General features: G+C 38.7%; 1 protein-coding gene across 5 annotated transcripts in view; it reads right to left on the bottom strand.

Moving 5' to 3' along the window:
- Positions 1-2,504: 2,504 nt before the first annotated feature.
- aak1b (AP2 associated kinase 1b) overlaps positions 2,505-27,689 on the bottom strand; it is a 41,274-nt gene continuing 16,089 nt past the window's right edge. Inside the window, exons 9-21 of one of the 5 annotated variants that reach the window (XM_056243793.1) lie at positions 27,549-27,634; positions 27,302-27,468; positions 23,848-23,930; positions 22,082-22,384; positions 20,848-21,023; positions 20,476-20,696; positions 19,760-19,847; positions 19,238-19,290; positions 15,319-15,420; positions 14,598-14,699; positions 13,606-13,716; positions 12,627-12,731; positions 2,505-3,968 (exon numbers count right to left, since the gene is read on the bottom strand). In XM_056243793.1, the coding sequence (XP_056099768.1) occupies positions 3,376-3,968; positions 12,627-12,731; positions 13,606-13,716; positions 14,598-14,699; positions 15,319-15,420; positions 19,238-19,290; positions 19,760-19,847; positions 20,476-20,696; positions 20,848-21,023; positions 22,082-22,384; positions 23,848-23,930; positions 27,302-27,468; positions 27,549-27,634 (2,190 nt within the window). In that variant the 3' untranslated portion in view covers positions 2,505-3,375. Of the gene's footprint in view, positions 3,969-9,156; positions 10,784-12,626; positions 12,732-13,605; positions 13,717-14,597; positions 14,700-15,315; positions 15,421-19,237; positions 19,291-19,759; positions 19,848-20,475; positions 20,697-20,847; positions 21,024-22,081; positions 22,385-23,847; positions 23,931-27,301; positions 27,469-27,548; positions 27,635-27,689 lie in introns of those variants that run through there. The other 4 variants (XM_056243789.1, XM_056243814.1, XM_056243800.1 and 1 more) reach the window with 4 other exon arrangements.

The following is a 27,689-nucleotide window of genomic DNA, read 5'->3' as shown; positions in this document are numbered from 1 at the left end:
TTCATTACAAATTAATGTTTCATTTGGTTTAAAAGGACTTTTCCAAGCTTGTGAAAACTCCTGTTTGATGCAACTCAATGCACTTGAAACTGAAGATACTTCTCTGAATCTACAAGAGAACAAAGGGATTCTTATCTTATATCTTTGGGTATTTGCACAACAATGATGTACTAAAACCGTAAAGGTTTTTACCTTGCGTTTCTCGTGTACAGATGACAACATTAAACGATCTCCGTTCACGCGGATCTGCGAAAATGACTACAGGCATTGCCAGGCCTGTAGTTGGCAATGTCACTTTGTAAAGAAACACTACACGCCTATAGACTGAAGCCGTAATACAAATGCACGTTTTTTTTTTAGTTTTTTTTTAGTTTACATAGATAAGGGAATTGGTTTCAAAAAACTTGATTTTTGAGTCCTGTTTTTAAAAGTTTTCTTTTTCAGGCCCCCAAAAACGTTTTTGTCATGTCAATTTTTTCAGTTTTTAGTTGAAAAAGGTGTCAGGCTACACAGTCTTGAGTGTAATTTCAGATACTTGTGGTGTTTAGAGAAGTGGCTGTCTAAAGGTTCATTTACACTACACCGTTTTCATAAACTTCTGTTGATCAGAGAGCTTGTTTTATGCAATAATCCAAAAGCCTATGGAAAAATAGTTTTTTTGTTGAAGGAACCAGTGTGATGCTAACTCCCGGTTGACGTCATACCTGCACCACCATTACCCCCCACCAAACCCAGCGCACAGTTTAGGGGTTCTGTTAAAAGTCAATGGGCTCAGGGGAGGCAAGCCTCCCGCTGTAACTTTACCCGCGGGTGTCGCTGTTGGACAGTGTTACTTTATAAAAACAAGTGACTTTTACACATTTTAATGTCACATTTTGTGTTTATTTTTGTAACCAATTTTCTGAGGAAACATTGCCTCCCCAGAGAAACCCCCCCTGACACACACGTTTTTTTGTGCGTGTTTGTTTGAGGATCAAGAGCCATGTCTATCAAAAACCCATTAATGGATTTTTTTTATGGAGAATAATAAAAATGTTTGATTTGTAGGCTTGAAGCTAGACTTTCACACAAAGTAAATAGGCCTTAGGAAAACGTTGTATGTACGAGAAAAATGCAAAGGAAAAACTTTTCTGTTCTTAATACATCGTTGTCATGTAAACCTAACCTCAGAATTACAGACACATATTGAGAGAAATATATTGAAGACTGGTGGATTTACATAAAACAGAATACATGGCCGTTCTGCCTTGCAATGTATTAGTGTAGGCATGCTTAGCATCAAAAGCAAATGTGTTTTGATGTTTCTATTTCTATTTTAACGATGTCTTTAACTTTTCTGGGTCGGCAAGTTTCAATTACAATAGAAGCCTATGGAGGAGTGAGACAGCTCTCAGATGTAATCAAAAATATCTTAATTTGTGTTCCGAAGATGAACAAAAGTATTACGGGGTTGGAACAACATGAGGGAGAGTAATTACTGACAGAATTTTCATTTTAAATTAAATAAAAAGAGCTGCTGGTTCCTTCACCTCAGGTGAAGCAGTTTCCTCAAGGCTATTCAATGTGTGAAAATGTAGCTACAAGCCTATACATTCTTTTCTCATTCTCCATAAAAAGATCCATAAATAAAATTGATAGATATGGTCTTGATGTTGATCCTCAAACGCAACACAAACAAAATGTATGTGTGCGTGTGTATATATATATATATATATATATAGTTATACACACACACAGAAATATATTTTCCTTTGTTCACCAAAAAATCCATTAAGTTCTGAATTTTTGATAGACGTGAAGCTTTTGATCCAAAGACTGCAGCAATAAACCTCAACCTTCAAGTCCTGCAGGTGTTCAAGGGATGATTAATATAATATTAAGTTATGAAGGAAGAGTCAAAGACAAGACATTTTAACAAAGTCTTTATCATGTAAGGAATATACAGTGAATATACATCAGATTGTTATATAGCAAAACTAGTATATCCACGACTACAGATTGTAAAAGTGCTTCAATGTTCACACCAGATGGTGTGGATGTGACCGTCAGTTACTTTCAGTCCATTCCAGCCCTGCTTAGAAACGTCTACAGTACCTTAGGTTCAAGAAAAGCACAATAACAGCAAAGAAACATTATTCTCCAGCCATTGTTACCTACATAAGGCCTCAACACAATTCTGTCACAAGGTTCTGGATATTCTGCCTGCTTTGAGACTCAAAAGGGAAGTTAGTACTACAGAAAGTCTAAAACCTTTGAATAGTCTCATCAGCTGCTCCCTTATACAAAAATACCAGTAAACAGAGAGCAAAGGTGCAGTCACATTTAACATTGCACTGCAAAATTTCGCATGCGAATTCCATTCAATTCAATAGGAATGCGTGCGATTGGGAGTTTTGCGTGAGGGTGAAAACGTTCCCCATGCAGATTTTGCTTTTGTTCAAGTTGGTCACGCAAATTTGCAGCGCCAACCATCAGGAACTTTCTTCGTTTAAAAGTCGTTCGAGCAGTTTCATACATGCTAGGTAACACTTTATTTTAAGGTGACATAGTTACACGTTACTGCATGTACATTCTATAGGGTAACACTTTATTTCTGTAGTAATAACTATAAATGATGCATAATTACATGCAACTAACCCTAAACCAAACCCCAATCCTAACCCTAACCGTATAGTAAGTACATCTAGTTAATTATTATTACACAGTACTTAAATGCATTATTACACTGTAACACAGACACCTTAAAATAAAGTGCAATCTTCTATAGTAATAACAGTAAATTATGCATAATTACAAGTTACTAACCCTAAACCAAACCATAACTCTATAGTAAGCACATGTACCGTAGTTAATTGATATTACTCATTACTTATTTAAGTGAGTACATTGTAACTACGTCACCTTAACAAAGTGTAACCCATCGCTTTACTATTGACGATGGAAAAGGAACTTTTTTGCCTGCAAAATTTTGCCTACATTTCGCTGATGTGACCACACCTTAAACTTCCTTCATTTTCACATTTTACGTCCTTTTAATACTGGACTCAATGTAGAAGTAAGAAATAATTTACTACATATGATATAAAAAAGCTTGTGTAAACCATTACAAAGAGCGTCAAAAAAGAAATGGATGAATACATGTGGGTAATAGACCTCTATATCATGATCAAAAGATGAAATCGCTCTCTACATGTCTGGTGGTGCGATGCACGGATGCGGAACATCGGAGTAAAGCGGAGCTAAAGTGCTGTGGAAACACCAGATGAGGCATCACGAGGGCTGAGGTAGTCGTCTCACGATAGACTACGCCAGATTTGCCACAGATACGACCAGTAATGGGGCGGCAAGAAGGGGCGCTCGCAACATTCTCAAACATTAAGGCTTTCCCAATGGGCCCCGAGGTTGGAACGGGGCCGCCAGGAAGGGGTCCATCACCGCTCGAACACCTACCGTCCAGGAGTGAAGGGGTCCGACGGGGACGGAGCTCACGGCTGCCTGCTGGCCCACGCTGGAGACCACACGATGGGCGGCAATGGGCTGCTGGGGCATCGGAGCCTCGGCGCAATAGGGAAACCGGATTTGACTGTGCACAGGTGGATGGGGCAAGATGGGCTCGTTGCCATTCGAGCATCTTGTAAGATGTTGTGGATCATTCTTCCTGCAGAAGGGTGCCTGGAGGAAGATGTCAGGCTGCGTATGGGCTCGTTGAATTTGGGGAAAGGGAGCACTGGTGAAGATGTCCCTACCGTCTAGCCCACATCCAGGGAATGGGGCACTTGAGAAAACGTCTGGAGAGGATGATGGCGAGAGTTTGAGAGCGGTTGTGTTGAGGAGTTTGGAGTCCAGCAGAAGAAGCTTTGAGCCACTGCACGTGTGCAGAACCTCTTCTTCTTCTGAAGGAACCTCTGAGCTCTGGATGTCACTGGCTCCCGATGCCAATGCGTAGCCGTTCACATTAGGAAGATCATCTGCAAAAGAGAATAAGAGCACAACGAATTAAAGGAGAGAACGCTTGCTTTTCCATACTATAAAAAAAATGAAATTTACAGTAAAAAATCAAAACAAAAAAAACTCCAGAAGATTCACTTTTTTTCTTTTTCTTTTTTTTTTTTACAAAAATATGAATAAGCAACATTTTACTCCTTTAAGAAACCCTTTAAAGTCAATGTGATTTTAATGGAAAGAAAAACTTTAAAATCTCCTGAATGGAAAAATACCTACAGCCATCCTGGCAAGATTTGCTGTACTTGGTTGTGAACATAAAAAAAATAAAAAAAGAATTACGGTTGATTTATGACAAAGATGAATAAAAACAACCACATACATAAGATACATATTTTAAGTTTTACAGATTATACTTAAATTTACAGTAAAAAAAAAACCCATACATTTAACAAAACTAAAACAATAATGTTAATATATTAAATAACTGGATTCTGTTTAACTTAATATACTGACAATCATCTTAAATACACATGTGGTACAGAGAAAGCCACACGATGAACCAAAGTTCATCACAAATCCACAAACTGAGCTGAATACTAGGAAAATAGAAGTTGCACAGTGTCATACACAGAAAAAAAACACCATCACTGTAACACAATTGAAACTAAAATAATGAAATATACAACATTTTACAACATAAGATAAAACCCTAATGTATTTAACTGATAAGATAAAAAAACTAAAAAGAAACTTATTTCAATGTCCAATCCTGCTCCTGAAGGGCCAGTGTCCTGGAGAGTTTAGTTCCAACCACAATTAAACGCACCTATAACAGTTAATAATCAAGGGCTGAGTCCGAAATCGCCCCTATACCCTTAAACAGGGCATTACATGAGGAGACAGCCATTTGTAGTGGTGTACGAAATCATAGTGGACATTATCGAGTGCACTCATTCAATCCCACAATGCACCGCAATACAATCGATGTACGCTCAACGGCTAGAGAATACCCACAATGCACTATGAGAGTCGCGTGCTGAATGAATTTCCATGTCTCACCAGAAGATGGCGCTGCAGCTGAAGCATCCATCCATCAATACATTTTCCAAACCGCTGGTCCAATGTGGTTACAGCGTAATATCATACAGGTGTAATATATAAGGTTCATGTTTAATTAAGGTTTGTACATAGTTTACATGACAAACAGAGTTGCCAGTTTGCTATGGTTTAAGTTATTATTAAACAGCAAGCACAAACTATGGAAAAGCAGCAGCCCTTCTGGCGCACTCAGTGTTCACTCACCCCGTTTCATTCACTCCCTCAAGTGAACTATATTATTGGACTAACGTAGGGAATAGCCAATGAGGGTATAGAGGGTGATTTCGGACACAGACACAGTCTTGGTAGGCAGACTAGAAACTTCCAGGCCGGTGTGTTGAGGCAAGCTGGAGCTAAACTCTGCAGGACAGCGGCCTTATACATGACTGAGTTCGATCACCACTGATATAAAGGAAATTAAAGAGATTGTTCACTCAAAAATTAAAATTCATTCAGTCATCATTTACTCTCCTTTATGTTGTTCCAAACCTGTATGAGTTTCTTTCTTCCGTTGAACACAAAAGAAGATATTTTGAAGAATGTTGGTAAACAGACAGTTGACGGTAGTCATTTACTTCCATTATAAGAAAAGAAATACTACGAAAGTCAATGCCTACCGTCAACTGTCTGGTTCCCACATTTATCATCTTTATCGACTTGTTACCCATTTCACATGCAAAGAGGTTGGCCAATCACAAAACAGGTCATTTGTATAAAGAAACTGCTTGTGAATTCTTCAAATGTGTAGATAATCAAGCCTTTGTGGAAGGCTGTTTTTGTTATTGAATGCCAGCAGGAAATGCACAGCCTGAAGCGCAGTACCAAATTAGGCAACTCTTGCTTCAAAGCCCTAATTTATTCATGAACTTGATGCTTTAAGAGGTCAATTAAAGTCTCAGTAAAAGTGAATTTAATGGAATGAAACTCCATAAAATCTACTGAAAACACCTACAGGCATCCTGGCAATTTTGGCTACATTGACTTGTAAAACACTATGCTTGAAAGAGAATGACGGTTAGTTTATGACAAATAATAAGAACATACCTAAGATTAATATTTAAAAGGTTAAGGCTGATTCAGGTCTGGAAGCATACAGATCTAGGCGTCTGAAACAAGTAGAACTAGGACATAAAAGCAGAAGGTACTCAGCCGTCCTTGAATAATGTTTTGTAAGATGCGCCGTAATGGAGGCAGAAAGGCCAATGCTTTTGTCTTGTTTTGTGATTCTGCAGATTTATGATTCAGTTAAGACACCTCGCCTTCTGTGTCTGCCAGGAATCCATTTCCTTCATTGAAATTCTTGCACTAACCTTAGTCATGTAGTGCCATGTTTTTGTGTGAAAGTGCAATTCTCTAATACAAGTGAATGGTCGAATGACAAAGGAGGAAGAGTGAGAAAGAATACAACATTGATGAAGAAAACGTACCTGGAGAAGACGCGGCTATGTCAGCCAGACCTCCAGCAAGAAGTTGTAACGTGATAAGAAAGAGAGAACTGTTTTACACCCAAGTAATCCTTCAATATATTGATAAATCTGTTATGCCCACAACATGACTGCAGTCTTACGGAAACATAGAGGCCTGAGTATCACCAATGTGAATCACAAAAAGAAGCTGATAAATATGTTGGCCTTTCTAAAATATTAAAAAAGGAGGATATTTTTTAACAACTCAAGTGCATCTGTATAGCGCATTTCACAATAAATATTCACAGAATATAGTAAACAGTTTTAATATTTCAATTATTTTTTCTTTTCCTACACCCCCCCCCCCCCCCCCCCCTCCCTGCCCATTTTTGATCAACAAAGAATTTATTACTTAAATATAGTTTAAATAATCGAATTACACATCAATATTTTTAATGTATAATCCAATGTGTAAATATATCTTTTTTTCTCTTATTACAACAGCATTTCATATTTATATATTGTATTATTATTATTATTCAACAGTGGTTCACATTTAGTAGTTTCAACAGACCAAAAAAAACAATTAACACCGGCACACTTTACATTCACATTTACATGTTTATTTTCCACCCCTTTCTTTGTTTATTGGTTTTGACAAAAATAGAAGGTGCACATGAACCCATTACTGTTCTAACACTGGGCTGAGGGTGTTTGCTACAGAGACCAATGAGGTTCCAACTCTGGGGATAAACATGGTCATAAATATTGTTTTTTTCTCTGAACAAAAACAGCACATAAAAGGAATCTTTGATTTTTGCACAACAACACAAGTCAAACACTACCCGCGGGGCAAAGACCTCTACTGAGAACTACAAGATGAAGCATTAGGATTGCATAGGTTAACATGAGAGTCTGCGAACGGCTGTACAGAGGAGAGGCGAGGATATAGAAATCTCAGAAATCCACACTGCCAACAACAAACATCAGTAACGGAGACCCAGCAGCATCTCTTTTCCTCTGCAAGAGCATCATTGATGTGCAGTGCTATTCTGTGGTTTTTCACCAATGCCTCCAACAAAATGCCTCATAAAACATCCCAAACTTGAAGAATTGGGTTTTTTTTGTTTCATTACTGCACTTTAGGGATGGGCGGTATGACTAATATCGTATATCTCAGTGTTATATAACGGCATATAACTATGTTTATTAGATGGAAATCCAAAAAAAAAGTTGTGTATGTGCATATATACTGTCTATATATACTTTTGGTAATGTTTGTTTTTAAACCGGTTAAATACAAAAGAATAGGTACTACATTTGATCTCATTAAAATAAGATTTGTAACGCAAGGTTCACACACACACAAATTTGGGGTCAGTAAGATTTTCCTTTTTTGAAAGAAATTAATACTTTTATTCACCAAAAATCCATTAAATTATAATGTTACATACTTTCTATTTCAAATAAATACTGTTATTTTATTAAGCAGCACAACCGTTTTCAACATTGATAATAAAAAATACTTCTTTTCTTGACCAACAAATCGCAATGAAACAGGAATAAATTATAGTTTAAAATATATTCAAATAGAAAACGATATTTTCAAATTGTAATGATGTTTCACAATATTACGGTTTTAACTGTATTTTGGATTAAATAAATGCAGCCTAAGTGAGCATAAGAGACTTCTTTCAAAAACATTTAAAAAGACAACACTTCACAATAAGGTCTCATTAGTTAACGCATTAGTTAACACAATCTACCAATGAGCAATATATTTTTACAATCTTTGCTAATGTAAGCTAATAAAAATGTTCACAGAACATTAACTAATGTTAACATGTACAACTTTTGATTTTTATAATGTATTTGTAAATGTAGACATTAACAGATTAATACATTTTGTATAAGTATTGTTCATTGTTAGTTGAATAACTAATGTTAACCAATGAAACCTTATTGTAATAAAGTGGTACAAAAAAATCTTACCAACAATTAATTAATTAATATATATATATATATATATATATATATATATATATATACACACACACACACACACACACACACACATGCATGTATGTATGTATACAGGTATGTGTGTGTGTGTATATATATATATATATACACACACACACACACACTTACATACATACAAAAATACATACACACACACACCTAGCATCAAATGTAGAAGAAAAAAAAAAACCTTAACATTCTGTAAGTAAAAAAAAAACTAAAAAGATTCAAAATAGTAAAATTAAACCAGAAACATTCCGGTCAGATAAGCCACATTTGACAGCATGGGAAAAGCTGTTAATATATTATAGCCGTGCAAATATATCTACAGTTATATAAACCGCATAGCAAAATCTCTATCAGACCGCCCAGCCCTTCTGCAGTCGCTCTTATGCGTCTTGTGAAATGACAACCACCGTCTCAAACCCATTTCAATGTCATTTACAGATTCCGCAATGTCAAAAAGCTGATATTGTTTTTTATGATTACAGAACGTTCAATTCTACAGCATTTCTCACTGATCGGGATTCTGCTCTTCGTACAGCATTACGAGCATTTCCCCTGCTCTCAATCAGGTACTTCAACGTCTAAAGACTCAGTGAATGAGGAGAACCTGTGCTTGAATCCGAGGTGCCTGCTGCGGGTCCTTAAACCATGTCAAAGACAAAACCACCTCAACACTTCCAACAACTAAGACTAGCTATTTATTTACCTCACGTCCACACATACACGCACACATACGTACAGTACTGATATGAAGATTGGCCACAGACATGTCTTAACTTCATATTCATAATAGCTGCCATGCTTCGATATGCGTTTGATTCATAAGAACTGTGCAAGAAAGCATGGCATCGGGCGGTAGTTCGGAGGAGGAAATGGTATACGTACAGCGTTGAGGATTTTCCTCGAGACTACAACCTGTTTTTGTTGATAAATGTCTTCAGAATAAAAGGCAATGAAAACCGAAAAACAAATCCAGCCGATTTGCTCGCAAATGGCGTCAAACCATGTCACGATGCCTCGAGATTGTCCTCTTTTCTTAATTGACTTTGTTCAGCGATGGCCGTTGAAGATGAAACCGACAAATTTACATTCGCAAACACGTCTCAACACACAGAACAAAGAGATAAAAGTTTCCTCTTAAATAGGTTTCATATACACATATCTGCATTTATATATGGATACTTGATTCATACATTCATTCTCTAACACTCTATTCATATTCACATATAATTTTAATCTTATATGAAATAGTTCTTTTTAAATGATTCTCCATGTATATTATGGGGTGAGACAGGGATCTCTGAAGGAATGGCTGGACATTTGGACCAGATGCTTTATACACAGGAAGAACAAATCACTTTCGAGGGCGGGAGAGTCGAATACTGCAGATATACATCAATTTACATAGCTTCGAGCCAACGTACAACATCAATAGAGCTATTTACAAAGAAATAACAGAGAAATGATGGTCTGGAGGTCATGAGATGGTGAAAACGGGTACCACTGATGGCAATGAGGAGTTTCTGGTCAGCTTTACACGAAGTGTTAAGATCTGTTCGTACCCTGCGCTCAGTCTGGATGAAGATAAATTCTTACAAGCTGTGTTTGCCTACCTGCAGATCTGTAAACATCCAGCTAAAATATTCCTGTCTGTAAACATTTGGTTCGCTTGTACTAAAACCCATGTGTGTTTAATCTGGAGACGAGCTTCCTGAGTGCCATTGAATACACAGATAAAGACCGAAGAGAAGAAGGATTGGGCAAACATCTGATGTTTGAAGCTTGCACTCTTGAATGCGAGGCAGATGAAATGCGTGTCCAAAGGAAGCACAGATATGGATGCCAGAGGAAATCGGATTTTGAGCCTGTGGAAAAAGGTCGCACTAGACTCGAATGAAAAAAGTTGAACGTAAACTCATCGGGGAGAGAAATGGCATGGTGCAGGGTAGGAATGTTGAGTTCGTCAAATCAAATGAGCGATGGTGCTGATGACGACAAGAACTGAAGGAATAAAGTGAAAGGGAAAGAACTTAAAACGTAAGATGTGACGAGCAGGAAGAATGGAAAGATGAAGGACTGATTAAACAAGGAAATGGACCATGATAGAGGGTGGAGGATAGGACAAATGATAGCAGGAGGGATTCATGGTTAAAGGCAGAAGACTACAGCGGTTGACGTCATCTTCAGCACAGCAGGAGTTATCTGTAGGGTCTAGAGGTCGATGAGCTGGTCCACCAACAGCAGGGAACGGGCCAGGTTGGGCAGGCTGGACTCAGAACTGCCACTGTTACTGCGAGAGTGACCTCCTAAAAGAGGCCAGATGGACAGGGAGGTTAGGGGAGGAGGAAAGGGAGGACAGTCAAATCGAGACAAAGAGAGACCAAGGAAGGGGACAGCAGAAGAGAGAGGGAGAGAAAGACACAAAGGTAAGTAGATGTTCACGAAAAGTCAAGAGAGGAGGTTGGGAATCGAGACCTTGGGAACTGATTTCTTTTAAACAAACTATAAACTAACTATAGATGATATCTCACTCAGTTAAAGATCCCAAAAAACTCATGAAACATGAGGTTCATTTGTTCATTTTTAGTAGTACCTCACAGTGTTTCCTGCACCACTACTGAATCTACAAGTTAAGGGGAAAAAAACGGAAGCTTGTCTCAGTGTTGTTGTTATTAACGAAATCGATTCAATCGTTTTTGGTTATAGAAATAGCTGAAATAGAAGAAATAAGTATTGGATACAAATAACTTAAATGAAAATTAGGCACATTGCCTTGGCTGGCAACTATCTGAAACAAATAAGTTTAAGTACTAAAATTGAAATAAAGAAAATGAAAGCAACATGGAAATATTTAATAAGAATTAAAGACTGAATAAGAATAAAAACTGGGGAAAAAAGCTAATTCAACATAAATACTACAATAATATAGAAATGATACTAAAAAACTGGCTTGTCTGCATTGATACTGATAAAAACAAAGAACACAAAATGCATATTCCTTTTTCAAAGTCCTTTTGTCATGCCATGTGAACTTTGAACTAGTTACACTATTATGCATGCATGAGGCTTAAAAATCTGTGAATTGTTCTGTGATCTGTGATTGGTGTTTCAAATGGCAATGCAGAGTTGAAGATATTTATCTTATAAGATATTATAATGAATTGTAAAGTGTAAAGAATTTCTATTCGATTCCCATCCCAAGCCATATGAGTGCAAAATAGCTCATCTGCCTTGAACAAAACATCTCAATTCGGAATTTTCGCAACTGCCAAAAATAAAAAACTTGAGCAAAATATAGTTCACACACACACACACATATATGTACTAGCTGCTTGCTTTCATTACAATGAGAGTGAGAAGGGTCATTCCGTGTCAAATCAAACCAATTTCAGAAACTTCCCTGGCTTTCTGTACAAAGACAAACATAACAGTGATGATAAATATTTATGCCAAAATAAAAATAGTAAATGTCACTAACTAAGTGATCCACTATTTTGTAGAGGGGGGTAAAAATGACCATTTTTACCTGAGATTTGAAGCCAATTTACAGGGGTGTAAAAATGACTTTAGAAAGATGACAGCATCATTATTTTATTTTTACAGGGTTTGGTAGGTTTATTAGTAAATTATATTGACTTAACTTTAGCAATCTTTATATCATTAAATGCCAACGCTGATTCAAAAATGGCAAAACGCACTTCTTGTGTTATTTTGCCTCAAGTTTGCATGCCTAAGGATATTAAGATATCTTTAATACTTCTTGAGTTACAGGCATGCAAACTTGAGGCAAAAAAAGATTGCTAAAGTCAGCAGATTTTACTAATAGACTTACAAAGCCCTTTAAAAAAAGAAATGCTGCTGCCATCTTTCTTAAGTCATTTTACACCCCTCTAATTTGGCTCCAAATCTCAGGTGAAAATGGTCATTTTGACCCCCTCAACAAAATAGTGGATTACTCAGTAAATATACATCTGTGACATTTAATATGTTGGCTTTCATCACTATTTATATTTGTCTTTCTACAGAAAAAAATATTAACAAAATCTAAAATTTGAGCCGGGGACCTCTGGTTGAGTTGACACGGAATGACCAAGAAACAAATTGCTCACTTATTCTCAGAAAGAGGATTTGGTTCCTCAAAGCTTTTACCTTGGGAGTTCTTGGAGACCAATACTGGTATGGGGTCAAATTCATCTTCATTGGCTGTCTCAGCGCCCGGAGGCTCAAAGCCTGAGATCAAACAGGAGTCTGCAGCTAAGAGGTGATGAAAGTTGGGGCAAATGACAGTTTATGGGTAAAAGATTTAAGAGGGCGGGTGGTAGGGAGAAAAACAGATGGGTGAGAAAAATACAGCACTGTTAGCATGATGTAAACCCTGAAACTTTAACATTAAAGGACAAGTTTGGTATTTTACACTTAAAGCAATGTTTTAAGATTGTTTCTGATGAAATGGAACGGTTAAGATTGAAATTTGGACACATGCTGCTGGCCCGAGAATTTTCGGTTTCTGTGGTTGCACTCCCCCACACCTCCACAATGGTTGCATAGGTGCACAGAAACCATCTTTCCTATAACGCATTAAACTTTAGTTTACAAAGACGTGAAACTCACCGAGTGGTCAGGGGTGTTCACTGATATGCTTTCCAACAGGTTTTATCGTAGTTTTTGTCCAAGTCAAAGTCAATGGAGTAAAACCTGTTGGAAAGCATCTTTTGCAGCGATTTTTGTGTGAGCTTATCAGTGAACGCCCCAGACCACTCGGTGAGTTTCAAGTCTTTGTAAACTAAAGTTTAATGCGTTTTAGGAAGGATTGTTCCAGTGCACCCATGCAACCACAGAAACCAAAAATTCTCGGGCCAGCAGCATGTGTCCAAATTTCGATCTTAACCTATTTCATCAGATCTTAAACCAGGGCTTTAAGTGTAAAATACCGAACTTGTCCTTTAATGTTCGTGGCTGACACTTTACAAAAGCTAAATGAATGTCAAGAAAGTCCATATGGTATGTAAATAATAATTACTTTTCATTTTTTATTCCAGTAAAATGTTCAGTGTTGTCCCCAAGTTATATGCTGCACCAAGGCACATAAGCTATAAATGCCAGAAAAACGATAAATGATTGGTTGTACCGGGTATGTTCTGGGAGATGCCTCCTGAGACAGCTGCAAAGTCATCCAGACAGGAGGCGGAGCCAGAGGGGAGTGAACAGCCAAGCAGGGAGTCCTCACCAATCAAAGGGTCTGTAGTGCAGTATAGAGAAACACCAGGGAAACACGAAAACATTAAATCACAAAGATGCCAACTACCGTACATAAAAAATCAGGGGGTCATATCATGATATTTTATGTTTTTGAAGGTCCACTTATATTGTCGAAGGATTTTGTGCTAAAAAGTCAATATAGTTTATCATTATAACCATTTCCTACTATTTTTCTGACCCTTCTGATGATGTTTTAGATATGCCGATTCAAACAAAGTTTTTGCTTCCCCATATACACACCAAACAGGTGTATGTGGAAATTTAATACATACATGTGTTCAACATCTGTCAGCAAGACGTGGCAACTTAGTTTTTGCAACTTAATTTCAATATATACAAATTTGCAGTCCAAAAAAAGGTCTGTTGTTTATTGTCAAAAGTGTAGCGATGTATGAAGCACAACTCACACAGAAGTCACTTTCAAACCAAGCAGTTTTCTGTTCTGCGTGGCCAACTTGAACCTGTTGCCAAATCTGAATGGGGAAGTTTTACACAAAATTCCTAAGCACAATTTCTTTTTAAATAGCTGAATTTTGCCTTCAATATGACTGCACCATTACAGTTTTTTCAAAGTGCATTGAAGTAATTTATATCTAAAGTTGAAGGAAATTTCCTCATGATATGACCCCTTTGAGCACATCTGATTAACACAGATTAACTGCTTAAGGTACAACATTCTGCATCTTTAATAATGTGGAGGGGAAAAGGATTAGGGTAGCAGGGTTTTTAATGTGTGAAATCAGTCATAGCCTCAGGCACTCTCTCCGCACAAAGAAAACATTCTCTCACCCCTGAATATCTGACAGGGTGTTATAATGCTAGGCAGAGGCTCTTCTGCCAGTCTCTGATGCATATTTTTACCTGCCAGTGCTGATAATATTGGTTCAGCCTCCACAGGATGCAGGTGAGCCTGAGGGGGCTCCAAGCCAGGAATCAGAGAGTCCAAACACACGTCTGTTTTGACTGGGAGTAAGAGAGAGAGGAAAGTCAAAGAAAACAGATGATGCCAGAATCCAATTTTTTTAGAACATCATCAAACACATCACCGATATCTTTATCATTTTTCTGCTGGACCTTCTGCTGCCTTGATCACAGTGCTGCCCTGTCTATTCTCTCAACAATGGACATCATAAGAACTTCCTTTCGCTACTTTGAGCCCTACGTGATGAGTAGATTCTTCAAGGTATCGTGGAGAGGAGGGGTGTGCAAGTCATATAAACTAACTACAGGTGTACCTCAGAGTTCGGTGCTTAGCCCCCTCGTCTTTTTTTAAATACACAATATTTCGGGGACCCATCACTAAATGATAAATCACTCAGCTTTTTCTTCCAATGCAATTGCATAACACACAGCTATAACTGTCGTTTCAGCCTTTTGTGTTGATTTCACAATAACTATACAAATCCATTTTTGCCTCAAGTTAAATTGTATGTGACAAGAGGAGAAAATTGCAAGCTATCACAAATACAGGGACTGGATGAATATAGAAAATATCCTTTGTCACAGAGAATTGGAAAGTGTTTAGTATAGCTTTTGTAAAAGGAGCAAGCACACAGAAAGACAGTCAGTGAGAGCTCACCACCTCTGGTGTCGTCCATGGAGCTGCCGAAGGGGTCGGCCATGGACAGCAGATCAGGCAGCATGAGAGAGGTATCTGGAGACTTCAGGCCCTCTATCAGCTTCTCTGTAAGTCAGCCAGTGGAAACAGTGAACGTTAGCCAGAATAAACACAGAAATGTAGCCATGCATAAACTAAGAGGAAAGGGTAAGGACAATGGAGGGTTTGAAAGCCAGACTGATGATTAGAAAAAGTTAACTTGCACAGACGGAAATAAACCGCAGAAGAATTATTGATGGGTCTAAATTATACATTGCACAATTCAGGCCAAGTGCACAATGTAAAAGACAGTCTTTTACCCACTCTTGTAAAAGACCCACTCATGGTCATAATCAAACTTCAGATCTAATATTGTCACATGGAATCGATGTTGAGGACGTTAAAGTTCTGCAGCAAAGCGATGACTTCAAAACCAACTCCCTGTTACAAATATGGTAATTATAGATCCTCTTCTTAATATTATTAGTTCATCATTGTCATTAGGCTGTTATTAAACTAGTTAATGACAGACCTATCTCGAATCCCCATTTTTCTGTCAAAAATACTAGAATACGCAGTATCCTCACAACTATGTTCCTTTTTAGAAAGAAATGGTATCTGCATGGATTTCCAGTCAGAATTTAGACTGTATCATAGTACTGAGACAGCTCTCATTGGAGTTCCAAATTATTTGCTCTTATCATCTGACAGTGGTTGTATCTCTCTATTAGTGTTACTGGATCTAAGTGCTGCATTTGATACTATCGATCACAACATTCTTTTGAATAGACTCGAAAATTACATTGCATTAGTGGAATTGCATTGGCATGGTTCAAATCATACTTAATATTACTCAATTATTTCATTAACTCAATAGTAGGACTGTTGCTTTTCACCCTGTACATTCTATCCTTATAGAATCATTAGATACCAGTATCATTAGAAAGCATGGCGTTAGTTTTCACTGTTACGCTGATGATACTCAGCTCAATATTTCCTCGCACCCGACGAAACATACCAATTCACAAAATTAACGGAATGCATAGTTGATGTATAAAAAAACCATATAAAAATAGGATGACTAGTAATCTCCTACTACTTAATTCGGAAAAAATAGAGGTTTTAATTACTGAACCAAAAACCTCTGAATATAATAACCTAGAATACTGAATACTTTATAGCTGCTCTTTCAAGTCTTTGTCGTCAGTTAGGAACCTGGTTGTGCTCTTTGATACAAATCTTTCATTTGAAAGCCACATTTCTAGCATCTTTTCCATCTTAAAAATCTAAATCTAAATTACAACATATGCTCTCAATGCCAAATGCAGAAAAGTTAGTTCATGCATTCATGACCTCAAGGCTAGATTATTGTAATGCTATTATGGGTGGTTGCCCAGCACGCTTAATAAACAAACTCCAGCTGGTTCAAAATGCAGCAGCTAGAGTTATTACTGGAACCAGGAAGTATGACCATTTTAGCCCGGTTCTGTCAACACTGCATTAGCTCCCTATTAAACATTGCACCAATTTTAAATTTAATTCTTGCTAATTACTTAAAAAGCACTGAATGGTTTACCTCCTCAGTAATTGAGCGAGCTCTTAACGCATTATAGTCCTTCTCGTCTATTTCAATCTCAAAATTCTTGCCAGTTGATAATAGCTAGAATATTAAAGTCAACTGCAGGCGGTAGATCCTTTACCTATTTAGCACCCAAACACTAGGGTTGGGTATCGTTTGGGTTTTATCCGATACCAGTACCTACTCGGTATTTTTTAAACGGTTCCGGTGCTTAAACGGTTCTTAAATCGGTACTTAAGAAAATGAAACCGCACACACTTTATCAAAAAATAATACCCTTTAATTTACAGGGCCAAACTGGACACAATATTAACTTAAATCTTTAAACCATATAATTACAAGTAGCATATGGTAATAATAAAACCAATATAAAATAAAAATTAATATTTACATAATATCAAATGAAACAATATTGTATCAAACAATGTAATAATACTGGAGATTAATAGAGATTACTAGCAGGCAGAGCTGCCAACTCTCACGCATTGACCGTGAGACTCACGCAAATGACCCTTTTCACACAGAAAAATCGCGGACAAAGAGGACACTGACACCGACAGACAAGACAGAGAAGGTTACTTTTGATATGGAACAAATCCACAGCTGTCAGATTCTGTCAATATTTTTACGAGATTCACACAATAAATAACGTTTTGGCTCTTTGAAATGTGACAGATCGCTGTAGCGCGTCAGTTCAAACGGCACGTGATACGGCAGCCTACAAATCCACTGCTTCTTAGCTACGCAGCGTTGAGTAAACCTATGAAAGAGAACATCTCTGGTTACTGGTGTAACATATCTCTCAAAAGGGAACGGGACGCCGCCAAGCTCCTCGCGCTGCCGACCAGCTTCCTTTTTCGGCAGAGAAATCAGAGGAGCAGATGGCGCGCGCGCGCCAACATATGACGACGTAAGTGCGTCGATGCGGCGCCCGCGCCATCAGCCAATGAATTGGCTTGATTCTATATGGGATTCAGACTATCGGCACACCCAGAGGGCGTTCTGACACGTAATTTTACACGTGAAATGCAGCCAAACCTTGCGAGAAAGAGCGCGCATGCGAGGAAGAGGAAACTGTGCTCCAAACTGTGTAGCACACGCACGGCGGAGAGGGAGAGAGCGAGAGACCTTGTGTGTGTGTGTGTGTGTGTGCGTGTGTGCATAATGAAGTTAGGCACCGAAATCAGGCACCGAAATTTTCGTTCTTATTCGGTCTGGTTACTACCGTTTACGTCGGAACCGGTTCCCTATTGGCACCGAGTTTCGGTACCCAACCCTACCAAACACTCTCTTTAGCCTGGCATACACAACACATTATCACATTTCTGTAATTCACACCTGTTAAAGGATTGTTAGGCTGGATAAATTAGGCCAAACGGGGAGCACTTCCTTCCCATAACAGCCGATGTACTTGTTTCATCATAAGAATGATCTACGCTAATATTAGTCTCTCTGTTTATCCCGAGATTACCGTTGTCAGCCGTATCCGGTCCGTATCCAGATCAGATGTTGACCCTGCACCTAGACACGACCAAAACGCAGCCCTGAAGGTCAGCAGAGTTTCTGTCAACTAGACAATCCCCTGTGAAGGCCTCGTCGACACGACAGCCATCGGCACAGATCCTCAGCAAAGACCACAAGAACCAGAACTAGATAAGTCCGCTGCACAGACCTATGACCAGACTCGTCTCCGTACTGGGCATGATGCCTCTGCTTGTATGCATATATGCTTAAATTACCTTCTTTTGTTAAAATGACCATTTTGGCAAGGTATTAATGTAAGCGTATTTGGCTTACCTTAAATAAAAAAAATAAAAAAAAACACAAAGTTCAGTATAAAGATAAACCAAAAGAAACTACAGCAGTTTTTCAGTTAACAGCATCCAATCAGTATTAAGTATCAAATAATCTTGCAGTGAAGACTACAGCAATTTTTTTTTTTTTTTTTTTTTTTTTTTTACTTTACTTGAATAGTTAATATTTTTTTATGATATCTAATAAAGCTCAAGCAGCTTCCTATAATTATAATGCATTTCTTTGTTCCGCATTTATTATATTGCTTTTCATTTCTTTGTTCTTTAAATGTACTATTGAGAGTTTATTTAAAAAATGACTAGAATTGCCTAAAGACTGTGTGTCAGGATTAATTTGTTAATATTATTATTAAAATACAAATATTGTTCAATAGTACAATAGTCTTCGCTTTGGTATCAAAAATGTTATTGTGCATCACAAACCTTCAACAGAATAGGAATTTGGTATTGTGACAACTGCATGTGTGTAATGAGTACTAAGGTGAGTACAGCTGGCATGGGCCTGCATTACCTGGCACAGCTAGAAAACCAGCTCCCGGTTCCAAGCCCAGAATGTCAGTAGGTCTTTCAGCTGTATGAGAGCAGAGAAAGAAACATAAGTTAGTCAAGAAGAGCTTGACATCAACGGGAGTCATTAAATGCTAAGCATCGGCGTGAATAGAAGCAGCACACAGACACTGACAAGCAGCTCAGCAGGGATTCTGAGGTAAGTGGAGGGATGCGATTCAAAGGGCACATCGTACTGGAGTGTTTCATCTTAATAGGAGTCTCCTGCTGATTCTGAAGACCAGTTTGAATTCCTCTAGATATACTGAGCATGTGTTGACATTTAGCGAAGGAGGCCAGGAATGGTATCGAAATAAAGAGAGGGACTGGCACTCTCACATGTATGGAACAAAAAAGCAAGGATGCCACTATTAAGGGGATTTGCAGTGGATTAGGGACGATTTGCAGTGATTCATTTTTGCTATGCGAGTTCAATTCACTCAAATATCTTTAAGAGTGGAACATCAGATTAGGGCTGATGGTACACCTACCGGGAGGTGGTGGAGGAGCAGGTTCTGCAGCCTCCAGGTCGGGAATAAGACTCTCAGTAGCAGCAATCAGAGGTTCAACAGGTTCTGCAAACAGCAAAAACAATTTGGCTACATCCACACTAAATCTGGCTCCATTTGAAAACACTTTTTTTTTAAGAAACTCTCCCAAGTGGATAAATCGGAAAATGGTATTTGAAACCGATGAAGCATGTTTAGTCATGCATATTGCACAGATAGATATCTCTGTTTACACTGGTTTGTGTCTGCTCTGTGCTATTCACTTTCACAGTGTTGTTAAAGATAAATGTTACTTTGTACAATCTTCATTACATTCTTGCAAAGATGACAGAAAATGTACTATGCAAAAAATAAGAGCAATTGCATTTTAGACCATAGAATGGCGACTGAGTGCAAACTGGATGCACCAGTAAATGGTGGGATATTTTGCTAATAAAATGATTGTGCCAAAAGAACACCATAAGAAATGTGTTATGTTTGGTCTCTCAGTATCATCTCAGTGAGTTTTTCTTACGTTTTACGCATGCACAGTAACAGGATTTTGCCATTTTTTGACATTTCAGTGTGTACAAAAAACTTTTGGAAAATGTGGACGGAGAGCGTTTTTGGATGAATCTATCAGAAGGCTAATGTAGATGTAGCCTCAAAACATTGATAACTGCATTCTGCAAAGTGTGTGAACAAGCAAAGTTACCATCAGCTAGCTTGGTGAAGTCTTTGTTGAGCAGGTCCTCAGCCGTGAGTTTGGAGAAATTGTCGTCTCCGAAGGGATTCCAGGTAGGCTGGACCGGGGGGCTTGTCAGGCTAGCGGCTGAAGCAGGAGCTTGGGGGACAGAAACGCTGCCTTGCTGGGCAGGCTGGTACACACTCTGCTGGGAGGACTGGGGAGAGTTGGAAGGGGTGGCACTGGCTGACCTAATTGTGCCCGAACAATGAAAGAAGTGTTCATATGTTAGTTTAAGTAGGTTCGAAGGTGACAGAACACTTCTTGATTATGTAGGCTGTATAATGGCAGTGTCACATTGCGAAGGGCTTCAATTCTATATTTATAGGTTTGATTTCTCACTTTGACTTATTAAGGCTGGCTTCTGCTGTGGCCGCCTGCAGCTGCTGAGTGGACTGGCTGACCGGCACTCCGAACATAGCACTGTGTGTGACATCACTCTGGATGCGCCTGTGCCCCGCCTTCTGGGCCGTCCTCGGGGACGATGGAGGAGTCTGAGACAGGCCAGGGACCACAGGCTGAGGAGAAGATGAAAAGACAGGAGGATGAAGCAACTAAGAACTCATAAAATACAGAGAAATTAGAGTGTGACATGCAAATTAAATTTAAATGCAGCGAAATGGTTAAAAAGTTAAAAACAAAATGAAAAGGTGATTGATCAGGCGTCAGTGAATACAGATATAAAATAAAAATATAAACAGATGACTTCCAAAATGACTTATCTATAGCAAGATAAATAAAATTCAGACAGGTAGTAGAATTTGACGTATCAGACTCAAAATCATTTGTAGTAGTAGAAAAAATATATATTTTATAAACTCAATCCGAAATCACATCTCTTTGTGGTTTGATATTGAAAAATGTACTCATTTACATGTACTATTAGAGCGATACTACCATTCAAAAGCTTGTTGTCTGTAAGACTTTTTTTGTTGTTTTGCATTAGATTGACCAAAAATGACAGTAAAGACATTTTTAATGTTACAAAAGATTTATATTTCAAATAAATGCTGTTCCTTTAAACTGGAAAAAGTATCACAGTTTCCACAACAAAAATATTAAGCAGCAACTGTTTTCAACTTTGATAATAATAATAAATGTTTCTTGAGCACAAACTCAGCATATAAGAATGATTTCTGAAGGATCATGTGACTGGAGAAATGGCTTCTGAAAATTCAGCTTTGCCATCACAGGAATAAATTACATTTAAACATCTTATTACACACGATATTTACTACACTGTCTGAACAAATGGCTGATTTCATCATTCATTTTCATTACAAACAAATCAGATTTGAATGCAGAGTAAATGAAGCATAAACACCATTTGATTTTAACTTCATCAAAACGTATTGTTTTAACAAAAACATTGTCTGTCACAGTCTTCAGACACTTTTTAGAGCAAATAAACCAAAACAAGCAAACATCCGTCACACAAACAATCAAAACCATCTAACCAGGGATGGATGGATGCAAAACAATGGATGATGAATGAGGTGCTTCAACAGTGAGAGTGAGTCTGCCAGCTCTTTGACAGGACAGGACAGGACAGCATGCACAGGATGGAGGTGATTACCCTCTCCTCTGCGTTCTCTGGGCTGATCTGGGATTGAGGCGCTGGCTGCTGGACAGTGGGCTCTGCCTGTGCTGGAAGCGGGGCACTAGCCGGCTGAGTGGTAGTGGGCTGGACGGGCATGGGCTGCTGCTGAGCCACTGGCGCCTGCTTACGACGGGCGCTCCGTGCCGGTGCGGTGGGCGGCGCAGGACTGGATGGAGGAGGAGTGGCTACAGCTTTCGGAGGCGCAGGGTTACCCGCTGCTACTGGAACGCCCCCTCCTCCTGCTGCAGCCGCTGCTGTGATGGAGATCGGCTGCACGGGCTGGCACAAAGACACGCACCAGACAACTATACCATGATGCAAACTGTAAATGTGACCTTCACACCCCAGACTGTAGGTTTCATTTAATGCATGCAATCTACCGGCTGGAATAGTCATTGAAATGAATTAAATGATGTGATGCCAAGGAAAGACGTCATATAGATCCGACTCTTATTTCTTTTTATCCAAACTTCACTACTTTCTACTGCTTTCGTAGGACTTCAAACCAATAAATAGATTAGAAAACACATGCAATAAGATTGGCATCTCTGCCATCTCTCACAACCAATAGCGTGAGTTTGAGGCAGGGCTATATGTTTGTCCTACAAACGAAAGATGGAAATAATGTTCACAAAACCTTTTGGAAATCAGACATTTTTGCAGTCATACTTGGTGACATTAGATGCACAGAAATTACACATTCTTCCATGGAATTAAATGTAATAAAGTTCAAATAGAATAACATTACATACCGTAATTCCTCAAATAAAGACCGGTATTCAAATAAACGCCGGGCCTCTGATAGTGGCCGGGGGCGTGGTCAACGCGGACAAATAAAGGCCGGTCTCAAATTAAGGCCGGGGAAAAATTAGTGTACACTCAAAGACGGACTCGCTCAGCGGTTGTCATATCACAACTATTCAGTGTTTTTAACCACATGTTTATTTTAGGTTTCAGACATTTAAATAGATATGATTTATAGCAAAACAATAAATTTATAGTTTGTAAAATACACAATGGTGTCTATGGAAGCAGCAATAACAATCCATTCAAATATATTTGGCGACGTGTTTTATTCATATCAGATACACAGTGTAAGTAACTATAAAGTTTACTCTATTCTTCTCCCAGTTCACCGGCCACTTACTTTCATGTATTTCGGGAGAAACTGAAGAATTCACGCGCTGTAACGTAACAAATCCAACAGACAGGAATCTCTGAACTGCGGTGCCCATCTCACGTTACAGATCAAGATAATTTATAAAGGGTTTTAAACGACAAAACAAACTCACTTACACGGATTTGAGAGTCAGAATAGAAGATAGTTGATGACATGGTAAGCAAGTTTGTTAATATTTAGAAATAAAAGAGCTACATCTGTCATACAGCGCTATTTTAGCTGTGGTGAACACGTGCCAAGCATGACGCGTCACCATGGAAACTTGGCTGGCGGGCGGGCGGGGATCGCGAATTAGAAATAAAGGCCTGCCTCTAATAAAAGCCTGCTTCAAATAAAAGCCGGCTACAGTTCAGGTAAATAAAGGCCCCGGTCTTTATTTGAGGAATTACGGTAGCTATTTTCCTCCATTTCATCTCAGTTCCTTCAAACCTGCTTTCTTGTTATTTGTAACAATGACATACTAATTTCTAACATTCTTTTATAATGTATTATGCCATTAAAAAGAGCTGTGTATTGTGGGATTGGATTAGTGAAGTGAAATACAGAGAGTAAAGACACTCACCGTTTTATGCTGAGGGGCTGGAGATGCCAGGGCTTTTTGAGACTGAAGAGCTGCCGCTGGCTGAGCCAAGTTCACACTGACAGCTGGGAAACAGAGAACAATTGTGTGGAGTTATTGGATAGATGTGGGTGCATTTTGCTGTATGTCAATATATGTATTTTTATAAAGATAATGATAAAATGTTATGTTAATGTTAAATTAATAACGACACTAGAGATGCACCGATTACAATTTTCTAGGCCGATTCCGATTTCCGATTTTTCTTGAGTTTGACCTGCCGATACCGATTTTAGCCGATTCCGATTTCCTTTTTTTAAACCACTTTACAGCACACACAAATATTTATTTTCTATCTTCTCTTTAATAGAACATTTTGCATAGAACATTTTTTTAACAGATAATCGCTATAAAATAGGACTATATAAATTACTCCTGGTGTGGGAAATCCACACACATCTAAAGTGCAGTGCTATGAAGAACCATTTCCTTTTCACATCCAATATCCAACTAAAAAAAATTGATATATTTAGCAAACTAAACTTCTGTATGAAAACAGGTAATGGCAATAAAATAATATATAAATAACAAATAAAAATAAAATAAATATAGCCTACCCTTGCAGTATATATTTCTCAACACACACACACACACACACACACACACACACACACACACACACACACACACACACAGGCCTATTGCAATCACTTGTACATCAATGGCAAGTTATATTTCTCAAACAGTTTTTCTCTCTGACACATGTCCAGCCAGGCTAAACAGGACAAGTGGAGCATGAGCAGGGAAACGATTTGGAATAAAAACAAGTTATTTTCTATAAATATTTTTGAGTCTTAATTTTCTTTTCTGACATAGCCTGGCTACTTCAGTTCTTGTTAAAACACACCAGACGTGCAAATTCTGTGCATTTTGGGCACTTTTGGGGTGAAATCATATTTATTTTGTCCATCAAAAGTATGCTTTCACTTTAATTGAGCGCGAGCAAAATAGACTCGGCGCTGAATCCAGCGCTTCACTGTTGCTCACGCGACGCTCCTGCTTGACGCTCACGCGCTGCTCCGGCTCCCGGTGTGAATGCACTCATTGATTAACATGCACGCCGAAGAAAAAAAAAACCCGCTGCTCACGCTTGCGGTGTGAAACGGTCGTAATTCACGAGGTTTCCTACATGTGTGTTCCGTGTGCACGTGTGATGCTGATGTTGCGCGATGTTAATCATGCGGCGCCAGAGTGCATTTGACCTGTATAAAATCGGCATGTCAGACTGACCGGCCGGTCGCCGATCATGGCCGATCACGTGAAAATCGGCCGATTCCGGTCACCAGCCGATCAATCGGTGCATCTCTAAACGACACTAATAAAAACTACAATAAACTAAATATTTTATTAAAGATATATATATATATACATATATACACACTCACCTAAAGGATTATTAGGAACACCATACTAATACTGTGTTTGATCCGCTTTTGCCTTCAGAACTGCCTTAATTCTACGTGGCATTGATTCAACAAGGTGCTGAAAGCATTCTTTAGAAATGTTGGCCCATATTGATAGGATAGCATCTTGCAGTTGATGGAGATTTGTGGGATGCACATCCAGGGCACGAAGCTCCCGTTCCACCACATCCCAAAGATGCTCTATTGGGTTGAGATCTGGTGACTGTGGGGGCCATTTTAGTACAGTGAACTTATTGTCATGTTCAAGAAACCAATTTGAAATGATTCGAGCTTTGTGACATGGTGCATTATCCTGCTGGAAGTAGCCATCAGAGGATGGGTACATGGTGGCCATAAAGGGATGGACATGGTCAGAAACAATGCTCAGGTAGGCCGTGGCATTTAAATGATGCCCAATTGGCACTAAGGGGCCTAAAGTGTGCCAAGAAAACATCCCCCACACCATTACACCACCACCACCAGCCTGCACAGTGGTAACAAGGCATGATGGATCCATGTTCTCATTCTGTTTACGCCAAATTCTGACTCTGCCATCTGAATGTCTCAACAGAAATCGAGACTCATCAGACCAGGCAACATTTTTCCAGTCTTCAACTGTCCAATTTTGGTGAGCTCTTGCAAATTGTAGCCTCTTTTTCCTATTTGTAGTGGAGATGAGTGGTACCCGGTGGGGTCTTCTGCTGTTGTAGCCCATCCGCCTCAAGGTTGTGCGTGTTGTGGCTTCACAAATGCTTTGCTGCATACCTCGGTTGTAACGAGTGGTTATTTCAGTCAAAGTTGCTCTTCTATCAGCTTGAATCAGTCGGCCCATTCTCCTCTGACCTCTAGCATCAACAAGGCATTTTCGCCGACAGGACTGCCGCATACTGGATGTTTTTCCCTTTCACACCATTCTTTGTAAACCCTAGAAATGGTTGTGCGTGAAAATCCCAGTAACTGAGCAGATTGTGAAATACTCAGACCGGCCCGTCTGGCACCAACAACCATGCCCCGCTCAAAATTGCTTAAATCACCTTTCTTTACCATTCTGACATTCAGTTTGGAGTTCAGGAGATTGTCTTGACCAGGACCACACCCCTAAATGCATTGAAGCAACTGCCATGTGATTGGTTGATTAGATAATTGCATTAATGAGAAATTGAACAGGTGTTCCTAATAATCCTTTAGGTGAGTGTATATATATATATATATATATATATATATATATATATATATATTTAACATTTAAGTTATATATTTAAAATGTTATACATGTAATATTTATAAGTATTTAATGTATGTTTATTATAAATTTGTTTATAACAAAAATATATATTATAAATATTAATGTTGTCAAAGATTTTTTTTTTTTTTTTACAAAATCCTCAAAATGTAATGGGCTCTATGCACGGCGGTATTTCCGGTGAAGGTCTAAGGATGCTCGATTACTTCCGCCGATCGTAGAGTCCAATGCTATACCGAGAATTTATATTGGTTTTTATACTCTATTGCTATACTAAAGAAACGTTAGTCACAAAAACAGACAAAACAGACACTCCTCATTTTGTTTATGCTTCTGTGTTTATTATATTAAATAAACATAACTATATATAAAATTACATCTAAACGTATTAAAGTTTCGTTTCAAAGACGAGAGGACAGTAAATTTTGAAGACTCTGCCATAATCCCGTTTTCCTCGGTTTTCCTCCGCTTTAAATCTCCCCAACCGGAAACGCACGAACATCCTTGCGTCAAACGAGGAAGTTATGCGTGCATATAGCCCATTATTTTCTCTGCTTCTGTTGGCTATATCTAAACACTGCACGACAATAGGACTTCTCAACATCACCCAGCTCAACATTCTCCTTCACGTTCTGAATAGTAAGTATTTTGTGAATGGGATTTTATGTTCATGTTAAAACTACTATTTGCCTTAAGCTTATTTTGTGCTTATACACAGAGAACTGTGATGAATATTTCATCATATTTGTACCTATTGGCTGGGCGGCTCCGGCGGGTAAGTTGGCTCTCTTGCGTGGCGTCAGGGCAGCAGGCTGGATGGGCAGGATGCCTCCTAGTGCCTGAGACTGGGATTGTGCTGCTTTGGGCCGCTGGCGTGGGGTGATGGAAGTTTCAGTGGTGGGAATGGGGTCTGTAAGTCTACGGGACAAAAACAGAGACAAATGAGACCAGGTCAAATTTACCGACCATAAAGCACTATGAAGCCTCTGGACACGTACCTCGCCTTAGTCTGCGTTTGGCTCTTCTTCGCGGCTGCTTCGCTCGCTCTGATTGGCTCAGGAAGTTTAGCAGGAATGGGAGAATTCTAGGGGGACATATTTCAGATTAGTTTTGTTTTTAAGATTTCAGGCATTCCTGCA

The sequence above is a fragment of the Rhinichthys klamathensis genome, unplaced genomic scaffold (genome assembly GCF_029890125.1).
Source record: "Rhinichthys klamathensis goyatoka isolate OS25496 unplaced genomic scaffold, OSU_Roscu_1.1 h1tg000027l_1, whole genome shotgun sequence".
NCBI classification, from domain to species: domain Eukaryota; kingdom Metazoa; phylum Chordata; class Actinopteri; order Cypriniformes; family Leuciscidae; genus Rhinichthys; species Rhinichthys klamathensis.
This window is presented reverse-complemented; position numbering and strand designations above follow the sequence as displayed.